Source organism: Salmo salar, chromosome 07, assembly GCF_965601325.2.
Source record: "Salmo salar chromosome 07, fSalSal1, whole genome shotgun sequence".
Lineage (NCBI taxonomy): Eukaryota > Metazoa > Chordata > Actinopteri > Salmoniformes > Salmonidae > Salmo > Salmo salar.
The window spans coordinates 65,820,001-65,845,024 of record NC_138297.1 but is presented as its reverse complement, the minus strand read 5'-3'; the positions used below and the strand labels follow the sequence as shown (position 1 = coordinate 65,845,024).

The 25,024-nt window shown below is 43.6% G+C and overlaps 1 protein-coding gene across 2 annotated transcripts in view; it reads right to left on the bottom strand.

Moving 5' to 3' along the window:
• Window positions 1–18,560: 18,560 nt before the first annotated feature.
• LOC106580685 (adiponectin receptor protein 2) overlaps window positions 18,561–25,024 on the bottom strand; it is a 95,914-nt gene continuing 89,450 nt past the window's right edge. For both annotated transcript variants that reach the window (XM_082977955.1, XM_082977956.1), the window contains exons 7-8: window positions 24,029–24,222; window positions 18,561–21,667 (exon numbers count right to left, since the gene is read on the bottom strand). In XM_082977955.1, the coding sequence (XP_082834081.1) occupies window positions 21,539–21,667; window positions 24,029–24,222 (323 nt within the window). In that variant the 3' untranslated portion in view covers window positions 18,561–21,538. The remainder of the gene's footprint in view (window positions 21,668–24,028; window positions 24,223–25,024) is intronic.

Genomic DNA, 25,024 nt, shown 5'->3' with positions numbered 1-25,024 from the left:
TCCTGGACAGGAACTAGGGACTGGAGGTCTCTCCTCTTTCTGTGGGCAGCTGTGGGCCTCTTGGACCAGACGTCGTCAGGAGGGGGAGGCCGAGGCACAACATGCAGGGAGGGGAACGCTGAGGGCCTGAAAGAGGAGGCCATCACTGGGTCCTGGCTGACCTCTTCTCTCTCCAGCAGCACTCTGTTAGAAGGACAGAGTAGTGGAACACCGATGGACCTTGGTCCTCCAGACCCATTCAGGTTGGGCCTCCTATTCATCATTCACTGGTCTGCAGTGTTCTTATCAGAATGCTCCTTCTAGTCTTGAATACCTGGAATAGGAAGTGGCTTTCAGCACAATTAAATTCTATAAAAAGAGAGCCACAGAAACATCTTTGTTTAGTATTTGGGGAAATTTAAAAAAAAATGTTTTACTGTCTCTTATCTAATTTCATCAAATTCATTTCTGAGTTGAAATAATTATTTGGGACAAGATACATCCATTAAAATGTAACACCTTTGTTCAATTATTCATGTCTAATAGCCTAGCTATAACTGGTGCTCAATAAAAGTGTTGTCTGTCCCCTCATTTCTCCGATAAACAGGCAGACAGGCGTACTTACCGTTCACCTCGTAGTTCAATCAGCTAATAATCCGTCATTACACCAGTGGCAGTTTGGTGTTTGATCATTACGTCATCAGAGGCATTTTGTATTGTGACGCAACAATGCCAAGCATCAACCTTCCTGTCATGGCTGCCCCTGTAGTTTGATATGTCAACGAAGTGTATTAATCAATCAGACAATCAAACCATCAATGAATGACTGAATTCATGAATAATTTCTAATAAATCAGTTTACTCACATAATTTACGGATGAAACTAACAATTACGAAAACGCATCAAATCAGTGATGCGTAAAAGTATATTCGCTCCCACATAGTAAAGTTCGAAAACGAACCACTTTAGTGGGTCAATAAACTAGCCAAGACTTTGGGCGAGGTATATTTGTCCCTATACTGTAGGACAGGCTACTTATATATGAGGAACCTGCGACCAGAAAGACTGTTCTGCCGTTTTATAAAAAATAATCCAACAGGCCATCTTCTGCATAGGCGTCTTCCTCTTTCCTGTGTTCATCACCCTCGACTAGATATATCTATTCTGTGGCCACCACACGTTTTATATGTCATGTTTGTCTTGTAGCTGACAGTGGGGTGCAGACAGGAGCGCAGTTCATCTGACACAAAGGCGCGGACTGGGGGAATCCGACATGGAGACCTGACGCCACTTTTACGCGCACTTTTTGATTGGCCTACTTTAAAATGAACATACTTATAATCGCAACATACTGGAGGTTGGGCTAAGTGTTCAAGTGTTGGATTTACACATATTAATATAGAGAAGTATAGTCTAATAGTGGATGGCCTACTGTATATCAGCAGTGTTTGTGTGGTAAATAAAACTGCTGAAGTGCTTTGGCCTGTATATTTTTTGCTTAGTATTCTTTTAAAATACTTCGGAATTCCTTATCTCGTTTATTAAACAAATACTTATTCAATGATTTGTGTATTTATTTAGCTGATCTTGTTTACCTGTAATACCCTATGGCATGACCATATAAATAAGAATGAATAGAACAGACATGGAAGCTCTAAACCTGGCAATTGACTGGTATTTGTATTTAGGGTCCCCGTTAATTTCTGCGAAGGCAACAGCTTCTCTTCCTGGGGTCCAGCAACATTAAACAGTTACGGTGCATTCGGAAAGTATTCAGACGCCTTGAATTTTTCGACATTTTGTTTCGTTACAGCCCTATTCTAAAATGGATGAAAAATGTTTTTGCTAATTTATTATATTATCTCAAATTAGGACGCACAGATCAATGAGTTTCTATCTCCAGCATATTTACTAACCTACCCTCGTATGTCATACATAGGTATGGATACCCCCAAGGGACATCCTACTACATCATCCCCTCCCATGAACAAGAACTCAACATGCATAACCACTGAAGCCTAACTGAAATGCAATTTGGAAACCAGTATTAATCTCTAACATGCTACTTCACATCCTGAAACAGTATGAAAGTATTAAATTACACAGTATGAACATGAACTTATTTACTGTCTCTTTTTGCTGGGTATGGTCCCCAACAGTATGTTTTCTCTTCACGTAACATAGTCTTTCAGCCACTCTGGTGGCTTCACATCCTTTTTTGGGCGTGCTTGTGGCTCTGTGAGCATTCTCTCTCCTTCACCCTCTTTTTGTGCATTTTCTGTGGCCTCAGTCTGTGTGGCTGGTAGATCTGGAAGAGCTCTGAGGTGTGTTTTGTTCCTTCGTACCTCTTCTGAGCCTGTGTCCACCACATAGGAGCGTGGGGCATCCACTTTCCTCAGCACTATTGCTGGGGTCTTTGCGTTTGTAATCCACACATGTTGATCTTCGGTCAGCTTTGGCCTCTCCGTAGCACGGTGTCTCCGATTAAAGTCTCCAGTTTGCGTTTGTTTCAGCCGTTTGTCCCTCTCAGCGAAGGCCTTACTGTTAGGCCATCTGGGTTTAAGCTGAGCCGACAAGACAGGCAATGGGGAACGCAGCCTCCTGCCCATCAGGAGCTCGGCAGGCGGCGGCCCATGATGCAGTGGTGTAACTCTGTAAGCTAACAGAGCCCTGTATGGATCCTTGTTCTTTTTCAGCAGTCCCTTGACTGTTTCCACAGCTCTCTCTGCCTCACCATTACTCTGTGCATGGTAGGGGATACTGGTCACGTGTGAAGTCATATTCTGCGGCAGAAGCAGAAAAGGAGCTTGCAGAGAACTAGGGAGCGTTATCTGTAACCAGGACCTCGGCGACCCCTTGCCTGGAAAAACTGTACTTTAATCCATTGATAACACCAGCTGATGAGGTTATGGGTGTCTTTGCTATTTCAATGTATCTTGAATAGTAATCTACCACTAGCAGATAAGTGTCATTTTTCCAATAGAACATATTTGCCCCTACCTTTTACCACGGCCGTTTTGGCAGCACCGTTACCATCATTGGCTCCGGATGACAAGGTTGACATTTTGTACAGACCTCACACTGGGCCACCAGTTTGGCAATCTGAGTACTAAGACCAAGCCACCACACTGACTGTTGAGCCCTCAGTCTGCATTTGGTTATCCCCATGTGTCCCTCATGCACTCTGTCTAGCACTTCTGGTTGTAGAGTCTCTGGGATAACTATTCGTTGTCCTTTCATGAGAAGGTCTCCATTACAGTGGAAGTCACTTTGATGCACCCAATAGGGCTTCAGCAGCTGAGGCAGTTCCTTCTGCCCGGGCCATCCCTTTTTGCACTGCTGCACTATCTGTCGGCAGATGGGGTCTCGTTGTTGCTCCTCTGCAATCTGCTGCGGTTTGGTCTGAGATGCAGGTAGGCTGTACCTCACCCTCTAGACATTGCTCCTCCTCTGATAATGGACGTTTAATTGGGGCCCTGGAGAGGGCATCTGCTGTGATCAGTGCCTTCCCTGGCACATACACCATCTTGTAGGTGAACCTCAGTAATCTGAGGCGGAAGAGCAGAACTCTGGGAGGCAAGTCGTCCAGTGCTGTTGTCCCTAACAGAGCCAGCGGTGGTTTGTGGTCAGACTCTGCTGTAAACTGCAGGCCAATAAGGTATTGGCTGAGCCTTTCACTTGCCCATGTGATAGCCAACGCCTCCTTCTCCACTTGAGCATACCTTTGCACTGTGTCTGATAAGCTTCGGGAGATATTGGACGCCACTCCATGTTGTCCTGCATCTGTGTGAGGACCGCCCCTAGCCCAAAGGATGATGCATCTGCTGATACCTTTGTCTTAGCGTGGGGACGGTACTGGGCCAGCACTCTCTGTGAGGCCAGGTCTCCTTTGATTTTGTCAAAGGCCACCTGTTGCACGTGACCCCATGACCAGTCATTCTCTTTGGCTAGTAAGTCTCTCAGAGGTTTGGTTGTATCTGAGAACTGTGGGAGGAACTTACCCACATATGTGGCCATGCCTAAGAAGGTCCTGACTTCAGCCACATTCTGGAGGATGGGCACATCTGTGATGGCACTGATCTTCTCCGGGTCCGGCTCTATTCCAGCTGCACTGATTTTGTGTCCCAAGAACAAGACCTCTGACTGTGCAACAGTGCATTTTTCATTGAGTGTCAGGCCAGTCTCCCGGAGTCTGGTCAGAACTGCCGTGAGCCTTACATCATGTTCTGTTCTGTCCCTTCTGCACATGGGCACATCGTCCGCGTGGACTATGACGCCACTCAGCCCATCCAACAGCTAGGACATGCGTCTTTGGAAATGCTCAGGACCGGAAGCGATTCCAAATGGCAAAACAGTAACGGCCAAACGGTGTTCTAAACGTTGTGAGCGCCCTACTCTCTGATGACAGCGGTATCTGCCAGAAACCTGAGCGGGCATCCAGCTTTGTGAAGACTTGTCAGCCATCCAACTGAGCCAGTGACTGCTCCACTGATGGTAAGATGTGTCTCTCTGCAGAGTAGCCTCATTCAAGTTAGTCATGTCCACACATCCTTATGTCCCCATTGGCTTTTGGGACCACTACCATCCCTGCACACCATTCAGTGGGACTCTCTATTTTAGACACCGCCCCAATTTCTTCCATCCTCCCCAACTCTTCCTTTACTCTGGCCAATACAGGGATAGGCACACGGCGAGGGGTGGTAAGGGCATAGGGGACAGCATCCTCTTTCAGGTGGATTTTGTATTCACCTATCCTTCCTAGACCAGAAAACACTTTGGGGAATTTATTTTTGAAAACTTCACCTGGGTCCTCCATTTCGCTCACTCTCTCAATGAGTTGCAATGCTTCAATTGCTGGCAACCCCAGCAACGCTCTGGCCAGAGAGTCAATGACGAAGACCGGCTGCATGGCACTTTTGTCCTTACTCTCCAGTTTAATCACCAACTGCCCTACCACTGGTAATATCTTATTACTGGGCCCGTACAGTTTTTTGTTTGTAGAGAGCAAAGGGCCATCTCTGCTATAGCTATACAGCCTAGTGGGATAGCTGTCACTGCTGCCCCAGTGTCTAGTTTAAATGACACAACCTCCCCATTGAGTTTAACCTCTCTAGGGGGTGTGGGACGGTAGCGTCCCACCTGGCCAACATCCAGTGAAATTGCAGAGCGTCAAATTCAAAAACAGAAATACTCATTATAAAAATTCATAAAACATACAAGTGTTATCCATCGGTTTAAAGATTCACTTCTTGTTAATTCAGATTTCAAAAAGGCTTCATGGCGAAAGCATACCATGCGATTATCTGAGAACAGCGCCCAGCAGACAAATCATTACAAACAGTTACCAGCCAAGTAGAGGAGTTACACAAGTCAGAAATTAAAATTAATCACTTACCTTTGATGATCTTTATATGGTTGCACTCACAAGACTCCCATTTACTCAATAAATGTTCATTTTGTTCGATAAAGTCCCTCTTCATATCCAAAAACCTCAGTTTTGTTCGCGCGTTTTGTTTAGTAATCCACAGGCTCAAAGGCAGGCAGGCAGACGAAAAATCCGAAAAGTATCAGTAAATTTTGTAGAAACATGTCAAACGATGTTTATAATCAATCCTCAGGGTGTTTTTAGTCATAATAATCAATAATATTTCAACCTGACAAAAGCTTCGTCAATATAAAATGAAAACAAGGAAGGCGCGCTCTCGGTCCTGCGCATGAAAAACCTCTGGGTCACTGCAGTGTCCACTCATTCAGAGTGGTCTTACTCGCTCATTTTTCAGAATACAAGCCTGAAACAATTTCTAAAGACTTTGACATCTAGTGGAAGCCATAGGACGTGCAATTTGAGTCCTAAATCAATGGAATCTGTATAGGCAGTCAATGGAAATCTACAAACATAAAAAAAATCCCACTTCCTGGATGGATTTTTCGCAGGTTTTCGCCTGCCATATCAGTTTTGTTATACTCACAGACATTATTTTAACAGTTTTGGAAACTTTAGAGTGTTTTCCAAATCTACCAATTATATGCATAACCTAGCTTCTGGGCCTGAGTAACAGGCAGTTTACTTTGGGCATGCTTTTCATCCAGAGGTGAAAATAATGCCCCCTACCCTAGTGAGGTTAATGTCTGAATGCCAGCCAGCATTGTTTTCCCTTCTCCCAGAAAGATGCTGTCCTACTGTACCTCCTCTGAGACCTCATGCATTTGCTTTAATCGACAGACAGCTGAAAAGTGTCCTCTCCTGTGACGTTTCCTGCATTCTACATCCTTTGCTGGGCAATCTTTCCATCTGTGGAGAGGGGATTTCCCACATTTACAACAAACACTTGAACTAGCTACTGGTGCTGTCTGTGATTGTTTTCTCCACGTCTGTCTCTGTTCTGTGTTCCCCTCCGTTTTTTTAGCTCGGTATGAAAATGCATTTATTTCCTATTTCCACGTTCAGCATCATCTGCAGTCTTTTTACTGTCTCACTCTGCCTAACCTGCTTTGGACAAGGTAAGCTGGAAATCCAACTGTAACTTTTCAGAAAGTGATATATTGCTGAGAAGGCGTTCGACAGGATGGAGTGGAGCTTTCTGTTCTCAGTCTTAGAAAAGTTCAATATGGGCCCAAACTTTATTAAATGGATCAAATCACTATACTCTCATCCAAATGCCATGGAGACTACTAACGGACTGAACTCTGACAGATTCCCTTTGGGACGGGGCACAAGACAAGGATGCTCACAGTCCCCCCTGCTCTACTTGTTGGGGGCGGAGCCTCTGGCAGAGTTGATAAGGAGCAATACAGGTATTATGGGTGTTTCTGCAGGCGGCCTGCAGCACAAGATTTCGCTCTACGCGGATGATGTCTTGCTCTACATATCCAACCCTGAGAAATCCCTCCCTCCCATTTTAGACAATTGCTCAGTATGGGAAGTTTTAAGGTTATAAGATACATTTGAACAAATCCACTGTCTGCCCTCTCAATATTACACTCACCAGCTCTATGAAGACACTATGTCCATTCCAATGGAAGACACAGGGGTTTCAATACCTTGGGATCTTCATAACACCAGATCTGAATAGCCTTTTCAAGGAAAATTATCTTCCACTCCTGGATCGAATCAAGAACGATCTCTAAATGAAAGGTCTGACTATCAGCAATGAGTTATGGGCGGAGGTCTGACTATCAGTGATGAGTTATGGGCGGAGGTCTGACTATCAGTGATGAGTTATGGGCGGAGGTCTGACTATCAGTGATGAGTTATGGGCGGAGGTTTGACTATCAGTGATGAGTTATGGGCGGAGGTCTGACTATCAGTGATGAGTTATGGGCGGAGGTCTGACTATCAGTGATGAGTTATGGGCAGAGGTCTGACTATCAGTGATGAGTTATGGGGGGAGGTCTGACTATCAGTGATGAGTTATGGGCGGAGGTCTGACTATCAGTGATGAGTTATGGGCGGAGGTTTGCGACAGGGTATACTGCTCCTCTACTAATGTAAAAATGAAAGAATCTAATTACACATTTTTGTACAACTGTTATTACACTCAGACTCCATAGAATGAAAACAGACATTTCTCCTAACTGTAAAAGATGTACCTCTGAAAGTGGAACCTATATGCATGTATTTTGGAGCTGTAGAGAGTGCCAGATTTTGACAATCTATACATACTGCTGCACAGAAAATACTAGATGTACAGTTTGATATGACCCCGTGTATCTATCTTCTTAATGCCCAGCAGGACTTTGTTCTTGATCCTGACAGAGAACATTTGCTTAAGACTATTACATACTTTGCTAAGAAATGTATTCTTCTATTGTGGGCCTCTAATACCTCTCCTTTAAAATGTGGATTGACCAGATTGTTGACTTTCTCCCCCTTGAAAAGCTCACTTGTGACCTCCGCAAGACACAGCCCAAGTTTGATAGACTCTGGTCTCCACTACTCAACTATATTTCATATTGGACCGAGTGAATGGGGTGATTAGGGAAATGAGCAGATACATGTTGTGTAAGGTGCTGTAAAATCTAAAAACTAATTATTTGCTCGTCGTCTCAGCTAAGGCTGGAAATAGCTAATAAGAACCTTTGATAGTGCTGCTGCAAGTTTTATTTATATATATTTATTTTTTATTTTTGAATAATTATTCTTTGTGTGTATGTATATATAATAAATATATCAATATATATTTTATTTTTTTAAGTCTGTCACATCTGTGAATGTGGAATGTGTTTTGTTGGTTGATTGAAAAACAAGAAAACTTAACTTAATAAAACTTTAAATTGAAAAAAAAAAAGGAAGTGATATATTTCTTATTCCCACTACAATCCGACCTCGGATCAGCTCTTCCCTGAGCGCGCCAAACTGACAATATTCTGCTAGTTTGTGAACAGCTGTGATAAAACTGTCGGTGGTTTTACCCTGCTCCTGTTTGCACATATTAAACCTAGCTCTCTCAAATATAATGTTGTGTCTCCCTACAAAATGCCTTTCAAAACAGTCTTTAACAGCAGTGTAGTTAAGTTTCTCTTCCTCAGTCAACGTTGAAGCATTTAATATATCCTCGGCTTCATCACCCATAGAGTAGATCAGTGTATTAACTTGAAATGCCTCATTTCACATTTAACCCTGATGCTACCCTGTACCTTTCAAAGTGCCTGATCCATTTCGTCCAGTTTTAAATGTTCATACAATCAAAATTCTCCGGGGGACTAATGCGAAATCCGTCAGCACTAGCCACTGGCCTGTCCGTGTTTGCGCCAGAGCCCGTTGATCTTGGAGTCGCAAACCCTGATATCCCGCCAGTTGCTTCCTCTTGCAACATGTTGCTTAGCAGTAACTTAGTCCTTGCTCGTTAGCTTGCAAAATAATGATATGCGCTGTTTTATCTCCAACACTGTGCCCTCCCTGCTTTGAAACAGCCTGAATGTATGATTTACTTGGTACGTCCTTCACGTTTATGTGATTATTAAACCCACTTCTGACTCCATGTAGTAAGATCTAAAATAAGGAGCGGCGACAACGAGGTTCTAGCTCCAGCATGTTTATTAACCTAACCCACGCATGTCATACATAGGTATGGATACCCCCAAGGGACATCCTACTACAGCTATGAATCGAAAGACTCGAAATTGAGCTCAGTTACATCCTGTTTCCATTGATCATCCTTGACATGTTTCTACAACTTGATTGGAGTCCACCTGTGTCAATTCAATTGATTGGACATGATTTGGAAAGGCACACACCTGTCTATATAAGCTCTCACAGTTGACAGTCCATGTCAGAGCAAAAATCAAGCCGTGAGGTTGAGGAATAGTCCATAGAGCACCGAGACAGGATTGTGTCTAGGCACAGAGCTGGGTAAGAGTACCACATTTATTTTGCAGCATTGAAGGTTCCAAAGAACACATTGGCCTCCATCATTCTTAAATGGAAGAATTTTAGAACCACCAAGACTCTTCCCAGAGCTGTCTGCAAGGGCAAACTGAGCAATCGGGGGAGAAAGGCCTTGGCCAGTGATGTGACCAAGACCCGATGGTCACTCTGACGGCGCTCCAGAGTTCCTCTGTGGAGATGGGAGAACCTTCCAGAAAGAGAACCATCTCTGCAGCACTCCACTAATCAGGCCTTTATGGTAGAGTGGTGTCATGACTGTCCTGATTAGGTCAGGGTACAGGAGACCACCACCCTACAGATTATCTCCCAAACCCCCAACAGAGGACGAGAGATCTAGGGGTCTGAAGATGTGGGGGTTTTATGACCCCTCACGCCCATAATTAACCTTAGGCCACAGAGAAATTCCTTTGTCCTCACAATGGAGAACTGGCCTCAGAACATTAAACATGCAATAAAGGGACTTTGGAACAATGGTTTCCGTCAGCCACAATGGTGGTCATGACGAGAGGTGGAATATGAAAATGTATGTAACTTTTGTATTGTTATTAAAGGTTAAGAGATGACGTTATTATGAAAACATTGTACCTTTAAGAGTTTTCCCAGTATATGCCTGATGTTTATACATTGTACGTTGTGTGGAAAATATCCAAATCAAAGAGAATGTTTTGGTAAAGATGAGATGTGAAGGTAGTGTCTAAAATAGGATTTTAGTCAAATCTAGGCCTTGCCCCTTAACTTGGTCCGCCCAGAGAATTGCCCTAAAGGCGGTTACGCCCACTTCTGACCCAAGGGTATAAGACAGGAGAGTGAAGAATTAACATATCAGACTAATTGACCCCAAGCTGCAGCGAAGGTCTAACAAAGTCAACGAACCCCAAAACGAAACACAAGGTTGAAGACAAAGAAATCTTTTTCTACACGAGCTACGGACGAGTAGCTGTGTCTAAGCGGGTGAATTCAAGCCGAACCACCCAGCCTCCACTCTCCATTGAATCGTGGTATCTACACCGTTCGAGTCCGAAGCTGTGAGCTCTCAGCTACAGAGCTGTCTGTCCTCAGAAGACCCCTTTCAGATCAAGGGCGAGGGATCAGACCACTAAGCCAAGAAGGACACTGACATCGTGAGGACAACCAGAGAGTTGCGCCGGAGAAGTGCGTCATTGAGAAGCCTAAACGACCCACCTGAGACCTCCAACACGTAATTACATCATTATATTCTGACCCATAAGAGCGGCAGTTCGGGGCAAGGCTAGGTTTAAATAAGCATGGCTGACAAATGAACCCAAATGTATATTTCTCTCGTGTACTTTCTTGGTTTCTCTCTCTTTTAAATCCCCATTTTGAGTAACACGCGCCATAGTGTGTTGGCCCGTTATACTAAGTCCTAATCAATAGCTAGACTGTGTTTTGTGTATGTGTATTTTTATCATCATTTTAGCTTGCTAGTAAATAAATAATCAACTAAGATTGGTGTGGTAAACTCATTGGTGAAGCCCGGGTTCGTGCAGATTCCCGGATTATGCGACGTTCAGACATGAGACAAGAGGTTGATTAATTTAGCGACTGTTGTAAAATCGATATTCTGATATCCTTTGAGTTAATTTGGGAAATAGAAACTCAATCAAAATAATGTTCCCATGGTGCCCCAGGTTAATGAGTTAATAATTGCTTGATTCATTGCTTAATTCATTTAATCACGCAATTATAAACCGTTAATCATTCGATGAGCAACAGTCGTCACATTAACTAATACAACGTCACGACAGTGGGCAGACGGAATCCACTCCTCAGTAAAAGGCACATGACAGGCTGCTTGGAGTTTGCCAAAAGGCAACTAAAGACTCTCAAGGTTCTCTGGTCTGATGACACCAAGATTGAACATGGTGATGGCAGCATCATGCTGTGGGGATGTTTTTCAGCGGCAGGGACTGGGAGACTAGTCAAAATCAAGGGAAAGATGAACAGAGCAAAGTACAGACAGATCCTTGATGAAAACCTGCTCCAGATTGCTCAGGACCTCAGACTGGGGTGAAAGTTCACCTTCCAACAGGACAATGAACCTAAGCACACAAGCAAGACAACGCAGGAGTGGCTCCGGGACTTGTCCCTGAATGTCCTTGAGTGTCCTTTGCCTTAATGACAGCTTTGCACACTCTTGGCATTCTCTCAACCAGCTTCATGAGGTAGTCACCTGGAATGCATTTCAATTAAGAGGGGTGCCTTGATATTTTATGGAATTTCTGTCCTTAAGGCGTTTGAGCCAATCGGGTTAGTTGTGACAAGGTAGGTTTTGTATACAGAAGACATCCCTATTTGGTAAAATACCAAGTCCATATTATGTCAAGAACAGCTCAAATAAGCAGAGAGAAATGACAGTCCGTCATAACTTTAAAACATGAAGGTCAGTCAATACGGAACATTTCAAGAACTTTTGAAAGTTTCTTCAAGTGCAGTGGCAAAAAACATCAAATGTTATGATGAAACTGGCACTGATGAGGACCGCCACAGGAAAGAAAGACCCAGAGTTACCTATGCTGCAGAGGATAAATTCATTAGTTACCAGCCTCAGAAAACTGCAGTTAACTGCACCTCAGATTTCAGCACAAATAAATGCTTCACAGAGTTCAAGAAACAGACACATCTCAACATCAACTCTTCAGAGGACACTGCATGAATCAGGCCGCCTTGGTCGAATTGCTGCAAAGAAACCACTACTAAGGACACCAATAGGAAGAAGAGACTTGCTTGGGCAATGAAACACGAGCAATGTACATTAGACCGGTTTCTCACTTCCTCACCTGTCTCACCGGTTTGCATTACCTTTATCAATCAATATGACTATATGACTAAAGTTATGATATTGATCATTTTGGCTGATGGACGGAGAGGAATAAGATGTTGACTGACTCCATGCTTGATGACTTTACAATCACAGAGAGCTGTTGACTGACTCCATGCTTGATGACTTTACAATCACAGAGAGCTGTTAACTGACTCCATGCTTGGTGACTTTACAATCACAGAGAGCTGTTAACTGACTCCATGCTTGATGACTTTACAATCACAGAGAGCTGTTAACTGACTCCATGCTTGATGACTTTCAAACACAAACCACCAAAGTTGTGCTTCTTTGGACAACTGTTCTAAAACCATGAAAGGGCATTTTGGTTTCTTCTTCAGTGTCTTATAAGAGAACATTATAGTGTTTCTATGCAAAAGGAAACATTCTTTCTTTGACCGTGGAAAGTTCCAGTATCTCCAATACTATTCCAAAGGACTTGACTTTGCAATAGGACCATGGAAGACTATCAGACTGTGGATGATGTGTTTTATAAATGGTTTTGATAAAATAATACTCTGGATTCATGCATGTGTATGTCTGTTTACCTTAAGCCATGAAATGGAGGATGAACCTTGGATAAGGCAGAGGCCACTTTGAACAGTGATACAATTCAGATCGTGGAGTCAGTGACCTCTGCTGGTTGGAATATGACATTACAGGATGGTGATGAATCAAGTGGAGACTGGCTGGCTGCTGAAGGATGGATGAACACAATGGACTCAACTTCCACATTGTTCTGTTCATAACTCATCAGTCTTTGGTCTACGCTCCACAAACACATCAAGTATCTACTATTAAATGTGGGCTGGGTTTTCACTGTTGGAAATGGATGGACTGTTTCAGGAAAAACCTTCAAGTCACATATCATATATGCAATCTAAGACTTACTAAACCAGTCGACTTAGTTGGCTTACTGCAAAACAAGAACCATTACTGACCACCTACTTCTGTGTTGGACTACAAGGTGAAACAGCCATTCTGTTAGAAGGAACAACATTACAATGTGATGGACTACAAGGTGAAACAGCCATTCTGTTAGAAGGAACAACATTACAATGTGATGATATCAGGATCTCCAATGTGTTTTTCATCTGAGTTTTACTGTATGACTCCAAATACTTTTATGATTGTTTATAGTTTTTAGCTAAATTCATGCATTAAATTATTATATTTTTGAGGACATAATGTCTTCTGTTTAATTCAGATGCCTTTAGTGATGAATTAAATGAGTATAAAGTGCATCATTCAGAATAATATGATGGGATACTACTAGTATTGCTTGCTGGACATATAACAGTACTGTAAGTTGTCACTGTCCAGTGATATTCTAAGTGGTCTTTTTTAGCAGTCTGTCCCTTTCACTTTGACAGTGATGCTGTAATGATGTCATATCATCATGTGCTAACTGTCCTCATGATGCAGTAATGCTGATGAAAGATGCTGTTGCCCATGTGTATGTATGTAATGTGATTGACATGTCCTGAGTCCTGTGTGTCTTCTGTGTGTCTGGCTTGGATGTGTCCCAAATGGTACCCTTAACCATTTGTAGGTGCACTAGGGCCCATAGGGAATAGGGTACCATTTGGAACACCGTCTGAGAGTCTAGGAGGCAATATGATTTACACAGCACAGTTTGATTGACATGTAGGATAATCTGGAATGGATAAATAATAATACAATGAATAAACTTCCCCTTTATTTTAAAACTGTTGTCAGTTTTGATGCTTGCATTTTATCCATGTTATTGATCCTGTCAGTTATGACATGTTTTGTCCTATATCATCTTCTAATTAACATATGCATCAGTGTATGTACTCAAAACTCCAAAGATTGTATTTCCTTCAATGCTTTGTTTTTATTTCTGTAATGCTTCAGGGAAATGTAAAGACAAGGTCCTGGACAGTAACAGGATTATTGTCTTTCTGTCTGAGACAGAGTCATCATAGAGATCTAGTAGATTATTTAGATTAGGGTTGGGGTCAATTCCTTTACAAATCAGGAAGTAAACTGAAAGTCCAATTCCAATTTTCCTCAATGCCTCTCTATGAGAAAATGTCAGTTTACTTCCTGAATTGACAGTATTGACATTGAATTGACCCCAACACTGATTTAGAGATAAGAGAGAGACTGTAGTCCTCTTGGGGGAGTAGAGGAGAAGGGGAGGGGAGGCAGGGAGCAGTGTTCCTCTTGGGGGAGTACAGGTGAGGGGAGACAGAGGACAGCCCAGTCTGGTGTATCAGAGATGAGGGGAGACAGAGGACAGCCCAGTCTGATGTATCAGAGATGAGGGGAGACAGAGGACAGCCCAGTCTGATGTATCAGAGATGAGGGGAGACAGAGGACAGCCCAGTCTGGTGTATCAGAGATGAGGGGAGACAGAGAACAGCCCAGTCTGAGTGTATCAGAGATGAGGGGAGACAGAGGACAGCCCAGTCTGATGTATCAGAGATGAGGGGAGACAGAGGACAGCCCAGTCTGATTACTGGAGGTTCTCTTGCTACAGAGATGGTCTATAGAAGCCTTTTAGTAGCTGACATTCCTAACATCAACTGAGAGGATCTCTGTCCCTCTGATGGCCCTGTTGGTGTCCACTCTGTCTCTCTGTGTGTGTCCTGTTCTTCGCTGTCTGGGACTAAGGGGGTGTTGTGTAAATTGAGGGGGGTGGGGTTAGTAGTCTTTTGGCAGCATGACCCTGCGCCCACCCATGAAATAACACAAGGTGATCTTCCTTCTGAAAGGAATGTTGTCCAGGGCCTCCACTGCCACCCTCTTGTTGCCCCTGCCGTTGCTCTCCTCCTGGTCGTACATGGGGCACATGTAGGCCGTTTGCCTCAGGGCATAAATGTCCACCTCGTCCTCGTCGTCCCACAGCTGGAAGGGAACGGCCGACTTGACCAGCTCATAGATTTCACCTGGATTAACCTGGTCAGTCTGTCATGAAAAGAGCATGACATGTTCTTAATGTTTTGTCACTCAGTGTAGACAACCATGTTCTTACTGTCGGAGATCCCTGTGCTGTTACCAGCAATAAATAAAATACAATGAGAAGTATTTGTACTTTTGATGATGGTATTTTGAAATTGTATCTCAAGATGACTTGGTAATGTATATAATGTGCAGTGGTGTAAAGTGCCTAACCTGTCAAGGTATAGGGGGCAGTATTTTCGATTTCGGATGAAAAGCGTAAACTGCCTAATACTCGGGCCCAGAGTCAAATATTTGCATATTATTAGTAGATTTGGATAGAAAACACTCTGAAGTTTCTAAAACTGTTTGAATGATGTCTGTGAATATAACAGAACTCATATGGTAGGCGAAAACCTGAGAAAAATCCAACCAGGAAGTGGGAAATCAGATGCTTGTAGTCTTTTCAAGTCATTGCCTATCTAACACACAGTGACTAAGGCTTCCACTAGATGTCAACAGTCTTTAGAACCTTGTTTCAGACTTTTGCAGTGAACAGAGAGCGAACAAGAAGGCCGGGAAGATGGTGACTCAGAAAATGACATGAGTTTAGTGGCGCGCATTCACATGATGAGGTAGCTGTGTTCCATAACGTTTTTCATGACATTGGAATCGTCCGGTTGGAATATTATCGAAGTTTTACATTAAAAAGGCCATTTGACATGTTTCTACGAACGTAAATATAACTTTTTTTGACTTTTCGTCGTGAAATTTTCGGCGCACTTCCTACATTTGGAGTAGCTTACTGAACGCGCAAACAACGAGGTATTTGGACATAAATTATGGACTTTATCGAACAAACCAACATTTATTGTGGACCTGGGATTCCTGGAAGTGCCTTTTAATGAAGATATTTATAATGCTATTTATGATTTTAGATGACTCCAAAATGGCGGGTATCTGTATTGCCTGATGTATTTTTCTGAGCGCCGTACTCAGATTATTGCAAAGTGTGCTTTCCCCGTGAAGCTTTTTTGAAATCTGTCACAGCGGTTGCGTTAAGGAGATGTTTATCTATAATTCTTTGAATAACAGTTTAATATTTTATCAACGTTTATGATGAGTATTTTTGTAAATTGTTGTGCTGATTCACCGGCAGTTTGAGGCAAAATATTTTCTGAACATCACGCGCCAATGTAAAATGGGTTTTTTGGATATAAATATGAACTTTATCGAACAAAACATACATGTATTGTGTAACATTGAGTCCTAGGAGTGTCATCTGATGAAGATCGTCAAAGGTTAGTGCTTAATTTTAGCTGTATTTCTGGTTATTGTGACCCCTCTCCTGCTTGGAAAATGGCTGTGCGGTTTTTCTTGTGTTGGCGCTGTCCTAACAATCTAATTTTATGCTTTCGCCGCAAAGCCTTTTTGAAATCGGACAATGTGGTTGGATTAAGGACAAGTGCATCTTTAAAATGGTGTAAAATAGTTGTACGTTTGAGATATTTGAATTATGAGATTTTGTTTTGAATTTGCCGCCCTGATATTTCATTGGCTGTTGAATAGTGTGAACCGTGGGTGGGACGGTAGCGTTCCACGTACCCCAGAGAGGTTAAGTAAAAAAAGTTTTTGGGTGTATCTTTACTTTACTATTTATAATTTTGACAACTTTTACTTCACTACATTTCTAAAGAAAATAATGTATTTTTTACTCCATACATTTTCCCTGACACCTAAAAGTACTCGTTACATTTTGAATGCTGAGCAGGACAGGAAAATGGTCCAATTCACACACTTATCAAGAGAACATCCCTACTGCCTCTGATCTGGCAGACTCACTAAACACACATGCTTCATTTGTAAAATGATGTCTGAGTGTTGGAATGCACCTTGGCTATTCGTACATTTAAAAAAGTAACTTGAAATAATTACTTTTGATATTTAAAACCAACTACTTGTATTTTACTGGGTGAATTTCGCTTTTAAGTGAGTCATTTTCTACTAAGGTATCTTTACTCAAGTATGCCAATTCAGTACTTTTTCCACGTGGTGGCTTTGGGGTTAAATCCCTGCTTTCCAAACTAGGTTCAAATCGTATCTTTTGTGTTCAACCGCTGAAACTTAATGTCAAATATACAAAAAGTGGAATATTGATGGAGTCTGGTTATGGGGTTAAATCTCAGTCTTCCATTCTAGAGGGAGCAGGTTCAAAGCTCCAACTTCAGTGTGGATTTCTGCAACTGTCAATGTGAAAATGACAAAGAAAACAGAGGTGTGAAGGAGTCTGTGGCTCTGGTGTAAAGATCTCACCCTGTATGTTCAGGGTTGTAGGTTCAAACCCCAGTCTGAGTGAGAAGGGGTCTGTGGCTCTGGTGTAAAGATCTCACCCCATACGTTCAGGGTTGCAGGTTCAAACCCCAGTCTGAGTGAGAAGGGGTCTGTGGCTCTGGTGTAAAGATCTCACCCCATACGTTCAGGGTTGCAGGTTCAAACCCCAGTCTGAGTGAGAAGGGGTCTGTCGCTCTGGTGTAAAGATCTCACCCTGTATGTTCAGGGTTGTAGGTTCAAACCCCAGTCTGAGTGAGAAGGGGTCTGTCGCTCTGGTGTAAAGATCTCACCCTGTATGTTCAGGGTTGTAGGTTCAAACCCCAGTCTGAGTGAGAAGGGGTCTGTAGCTCTGGTGTAAAGATCTCACCCCATACGTTCAGGGTTGCAGGTTCTGTCACAGCTCTGGATCAGGATGTGTTGGGACCATGAACTCTGCTGCAGAAAGAGTCAAGGCCACTAGGAGTGCCACACCGACACGATCAGAGATATGGTAAGCTGGGGGTTCAATCCTGGAGCTCCAGAAGAGCAACCAGCAGAGGTTATGGAGGAAAACCTCTGAATAAAGTGGTCTTTAAGTGTCCAGGAGATAATCTCCATAACCGTCTCAGACTGACCCAGAGAGGCTGCTACTCAGACACACAACCTGCCACACCCAGGGCTTCAACTCAGTACCCTGTGGGCAGGAAGCTTACCACCCAGGGCTTGAACTAAGTACCCTGCAGTCAGTCATCCCAGAGAGCTCAGCTGGTTCCCTACGGAACCCTCCTAACCTTCTACTAGACTTGCAGTAACGTACAGGCTCTTCCTCAATCTTACCTCAAAACCTGTTGGAAAATGGGATGGAGCGTTGGCCTTTTCCAGTACTGTTGAGGCGGCTGCCAGGAGATCGAGAGGTATTGTGGAAAGACGAACAGTATTTGAAATAGATGAATGAAAAATCATGCAGGACCACAAACTGGGCAGGAAAAAATTAAATAAAATCCATGCCACTACAGAAAACTGAGCACGATAAAAAGAGGAATGTCTGATAATAAAATCCCACAAATGACATTTTGAAATGCACCTCAAGTCATCAACATAAAGTATTAGATATCACAAAGCCAATAAACACAAACTTTCCCACAATCCAAACCCTTTTTATTAGAACAATACAGCAGATATAAAGACCTATTGCAAATCACACGGTCAACACTGGACGTGTGCTTCAACAAACAAAATGCACTTCCCAAAAAAACAACAAAAATGAAATAAATTAATTTAAAAAACTAATAAAACTAAAACATCCATTTCCTTTGATGTTTTTTTTCTGTTGAAATGTCAGAATGAAACAAAGGCCTTGTAACTCTGGGCTGAAGACTGAGAAGTTAAGACATCTATATAGTCTCAACACAGAGCATTAAGGACCTAGCCTGGTCCCAGATCTCTTCGTGCCGTCCAGCCAACTCCAACAGTCACAGTCTGACAATGAGTTGGCAAGACAGCACAAACACATCTGGGACCAGGCTATCAAGGACCAAAACCCAAGAGAAGGACAGAAGAGGGAAAAACTCCTTCCTCCTAAGAGTCAAGAGTGGAAACTGCCTCCCTGATTATGTTTATAAGCATTTTAACTGCGATGAGCAAATACACTCCTCTACAACAGAGTTATATGGAGGGTTTAAGGTCCGACTCCACTGTCTGGTCTAGCCTAGTTGCCAGATCTGTACAGGCTTAAGCAAAACGTCAGACTTTCAATGTCATGGCATTATTTGGCTAAAGCACATACTGACCTGGCAACCAAGCTAGGTGGGACCACTGTTCTCTAGTGGAACTGAGATCAAGGTCTCAGATGCACCGCCAGTATATCGTCACAATGAATACATGTCTGTTAGTGTTTGAACTGGAGCGACAGGTACAGAAGCAGTAAGACTGAGCAGGTGTGTGGTGGATAAATCTGAAGTGGAGAGAGAAGGCTCTCAGCCTCAGCACAGCTATGCACCGTGGCGTAGCTACACGTCTAGAAAGTAGATCTGATACACATGAATAACTAAAGGACTCAATTCAATCCGTATCGCCGAAGCTCACCTCCCATTGAGCCGACTTACGCAGCGTTTACCACGGCAGCATTCTCCGCGAAACGCGGGACGATTGCTTTTAAATGTCAGATGGTGCATTAATGCTGAACTTCAGCAGTGGACTGAATCAAGCCCTAATACACAAAGGTCCAAACAGAACCCCAGAGTGATTGACACCCCTCTGAGTGAATCTGGTATTACATGTTTCAATCTTTTCAAATCACATACACACCCTTTAAAAGAGAATAGAAAACCTCCCAAAAAAAACAGACACAATCGCAACAGTATTGGAGCAAGAAAAACCCCAACTTAAAGCCTGTGATGATAATGAATAAGACAATAATAGCATTCTAAATAAAAATAAAACACATTTAGAGATGCATATTTTGTTCTGAAATATTGATCTTCTGTCCCAAATGGCACACTATTCCCTATATAGGTCACTACCTGGTCAAAAGTAGTGCACTAAATAGGGAATAGGGTGCCCTTTGGGCCGTAATCTTAAAGTCAATGAATCACACACTTCACACAAAACGTAGTACAAGTGACTTTATGCCAGAGCAGAAGGAAAAGAGTCTAGGCTCACTTGGTAAGGAGATAGAAACGTCAACTTTTCACTGATGACGGTTTCACTTGGGGTTGGAGAAACTAACGCATCAGGAATGGCACCATGTTCCCTAAAATATCCTTGTACTACTTTTGACTTACACTGGGCTCTGGTCAAAAGTAGTGCACTATATAAAAAGGGAATGGTGTGCCATTTTGTACACACACCGACGTTGGTTTCTAACGTTAGGAAGGAAGGGTGGTGTTGACTGTTGGGGTGACACACTAGTCAGTGACACACTACATGTCACAGTCTAATGGATGAGATAAAGTAGCTACACGTCAAGACATAACGGCACCCTATTCCTCATGTAGTGCACTACTGTTGAAAAGCACCTGATTTGTCAACTGGGGCTCAACTTCAGCCAGTCACAGGTCACATCTCCACCCTCGGGCTTAACCCTTGCCGACCCTCCTCCCTCGTTATGAAGTTGGATCTCCTCTCCCCTTCAACAGTGTGTGGTTGTGCTGTATCCCCACTTTACTTCCCCTCTGGCCAAATCATTTCTTTATTCACAATGGGCTTTTCTTGGTTGTTGTCGCATCATCTTTGTCGATTTTTTTTATTCAATATCTTAACATTTTTTTGTATGTATTTAATGTTTTTTTTTTATTTATTATTATATATATTTAATACAAATCTATATAACCCGAATTTAGAAATCTTATTTACATGAAAAACGTTGAAAAGCGGCTAGCCTGCCCGACCCCCCCGGCACCCACCCTTTTCATGGAACAAAAATATACTTTCCACACATAATTCCATTTCTTTCTTTTTTTTTGTACAGCTTTTCTTTCCACCACTATAGCATTAAGAAACCCCCACCACTATAGCATTAAGAAACCCCCACCACTATAGCATTAAGAAACCCCCACCACTATAGCATTAAGAAACCCCCACCACTATAGCATTAAGAAACCCCCACCACTATAGCATTAAGAAACCCCCACCACTATAGCATTAAGAAACCCCCACCACTATAGCATTAAGAAACCCCCACCACTATAGCATTAAGAAACCCCCACCACTATAGCATTAAGAAACCCCCACATTGTATTTTTTTGTTGCTTTGCACCGTGAGCACAGCGTTTAGAACGATGATAATCATAACAACCACTTCAACAGATTACTCAATATGGGGGGGGACCAATCTCAAATGTCCAGAACCCCTAGACGCAGTTATTGAAAACAAGATGGAGAGAGGAGAAGAAAAACATCTGAGACGTAGGTGTGTTTTTTCATGTGTCCTCTAAGGGGTCTCCTGTAGACAGAGAGACGGGTCGCTACTGGGGAGTCAGTGTGTGTGTGTGTGTGTGTGTGTGTGTGTGTGTGTGTGTGTGTGTGTGTGTGTGTGTGTGTGTGTGTGTGTGTGTGTGTATGTATGTATATGTGCGTCTCCCCTGGTGGTGCGTTGCCGTGACGGCCAGGATCTTCACAGGGCATTGTCCTCTTCACAGCCCGCCCCGGCAGCGTAGCGGAAGGCCTGCAGGTTGGACACGCCGTGGAAATGGACGAACGCTCCCGCCACCACCAGGACGTGGAACAGCTGATGAGAGTGGAACTGGAGGGAAAGAGAGGAGGAGAGAGGGATGATCAGTGAAGAGTTCAGTTACTTCTGATTTAGCCTCTATGGTTGCTGGGTCACGTACAGGTCTACATTAGCCTGTCCCCCAAGATAACCACTTCACTCATTGTCATGTTTGGTTTGCCACAGACGGACATGGGAGCAGACAAGAGAACAAACAGATCTGAGACCAGGTTAACGTTCATGTACTCTCTATGTTTGTAGTAAATCATGTCTGAGGATCAGAGATGGTGTCTAAAAACAGCCCATAGCTCCTTCTACATCAAGATGGTCCCCACAGTCAGCCGTACATCCAGGTGTGTCACTAAGACACAGGAAGTTTCAGTCCAGGGTTTCCCCAAACTCGGTCCCCAATCAGCTGTGTAGTGTCAGGGGGGAAACCAAAACGTGCAGTGTGTGTGTGTGTGTAAACAACATGCCCAGACTATGTCATGGAGGAGTTGGTGTGGACCAAATACCTGCCACGCTACATTGCCCATCTAACTCAGCGATGTATCGTCATGCCCTTCTGTCCCGGGCCTCTCCTCCCTTCCACGTGGGTAACACAGGGCTCACGTTGGGGCTGACTGTCAACTAACCTGTCAACTGGACTGTCAACTGGACCGTCAACTGGACCGTCAACTGGACCGTCAACTGGACTGTCAACTGGACTATCAACTGACCTGTCAACTGACCTGTCAACTGACCTGTCAACTGGACTATCAACTGGACTATCAACTGGACTGACAACTGGACTGTCAACTGGACTGTCAACTGGACTATCAACTGGACTGTCAACTGGACCGTCAACTGGACTGTCAACTGGACTGTCAACTGGACTATCAACTGGACTATCAACTGACCTGTCAACTGACCTGTCAACTGACCTGTCAACTGGACTATCAACTGGACTGACAACTGGACTGACAACTGGACTGTCAACTGGACTATCAACTGGACTGTCAACTGGACTATCAACTGGACTATCAACTGGACTATCAACTGACCGTCAACTGGACTGTCAACTGACCTGTCAACTGGACTATCAACTGGACTATCAACTGGACTATCAACTGACCGTCAACTGACCTGTCAACTGACCTGTCAACTGACCTGTCAACTGACCTGTCAACTGGACCTGTCAACTGACCTGTCAACTGACCTGTCAACTGACCTGTCAACTAACTAGCAACCATCTCCAGGACAGATGTAGAGAACGGGAGGGAATATTCCCCCACACACTGACCTGAGACAGACACACACAGTACTGTCCTAAAGTACTGTAACACAGAGGATATTAACCTCCCACTACACAGTACTGTCCTAAAGTACTGTAACACAGAGGATATTAACCTCCCACTACACAGTACTGTCCTAAAGTACTGTAACACAGAGGATATTAACCTCCCACTACACAGTACTGTCCTAAAGTACTGTAACACAGAGGATACTAACCTCCCACTACACAGTACTGTCCTAAAGTACTGTAACAGAGAGGATATTAACCTCCCACTACACAGTACTGTCCTAAAGTACTGTAACAGAGAGGATATTAACCTCCCACTACACAGTACTGTCCTAAAGTACTGTAACACAGAGGATATTAACCTCCCACTACACAGTACTGTCCTAAAGTACTGTAACACAGAGGATACTAACCTCCCACTACACAGTACTGTCCTAAAGTACTGTAACAGAGAGGATATTAACCTCCCACTACACAGTACTGTCCTAAAGTACTGTAACAGAGAGGATATTAACCTCCCACTACACAGTACTGTCCTAAAGTACTGTAACACAGAGGATACTAACCTCCCACTACACAGTACTGTCCTAAAGTACTGTAACACAGAGGATATTAACCTCCCACTACACAGTACTGTCCTAAAGTACTGTAACACAGAGGATATTAACCTCCCACTACACAGTACTGTCCTAAAGTACTGTAACACAGAGGATATTAACCTCCCACCAGCTGAGGACCAGAAAGGGGGGAGGAGAGGGGCAGCGAGGCCCAGCCTGATGTCCCTGTTCTGGGCTAGCTCTCCCAGGCCTGCCCCCTCTCCAGCTGGGTGTTAATGAAGGGGAACCACCGGGTCACAGGTGACGGGGTGTAAAGGATGGTACTGTCATACTAAATGACCTAACCACTGCCCTATACAATGTCCTCAATTCATTATTTACCTTCAGCTGTGTGAGGGAGACTGAGGAAAGGTTTCCTCAAAACAAACACATCTGGGATCAATCAGCCCACACTAAACAGCCAAAGAGTTATATTTAACTCCACTGTGTGTGTGTGTGTGTGTGTGTGTGTGTGTGTGCGTGCGTGCAGCCCAGAGGTTCTCTACTTGTACCCACCCAGATGTCACATTTCCCTGGGAAGAATCTCTCTGGGATGCGTGCTGCGTAGATACAGGCTCCAGAGATGTAGAGAGTAGCCATGAGGAGCAGCCAGCCCATCTGACCCATAGTAGTGGCTCTCAGCAAGCCTTCAGTGATGACAAAGTGCAGGGTGGGGACCACACCACTCAGACCCAGACCTACAAACACTCCTGGAGACAGACAGACAGGGGTTAATACAGACAGAGACAGACGGGGGTTAATACAGACAGACAGACAGACAGGGGTTAATACAGACAGACAGACAGACAGACGGGGGTTAATACAGACAGACAGACAGACAGACGGGGGTTAATACAGACAGACAGACAGACAGACGGGGGTTAATACAGACAGACAGACAGACAGACGGGGGTTAATACAGACAGACAGACAGACAGACAGACAGACAGACAGACAGACAGACAGACAGACAGACAGACAGACAGACAGACAGACAGACAGACAGACAGACAGACAGACAGACGCTAATACAGACAGACAGACAGAGGCTAATATAGACAGACAGACAGAGGCTAATACAGACAGACAGACAGACAGACAGACAGACGCTAATACAGACAGACAGACAGACAGACAGACAGACAGACAGACAGACAGACAGACGTTAATATAGACAGACAGACGTTAATATAGACAGACAGAGACAGACAGACAGACAGACGGGGGTTAATACAGACAGACAGACAGACGGGGGTTAATACAGACAGACAGACAGACAGACAGACAGACAGACAGACAGACAGACAGACGCTAATATAGACAGACAGACAGAGGCTAATATAGACAGACAGACAGAGGCTAATATAGACAGACAGACAGAGGCTAATACAGACAGACAGACAGACAGACAGACGCTAATACAGACAGACAGACAGACAGACAGACAGACAGACAGACAGACAGACAGTTACAGACAGACAGACAGACGTTAATATAGACAGACAGAGACAG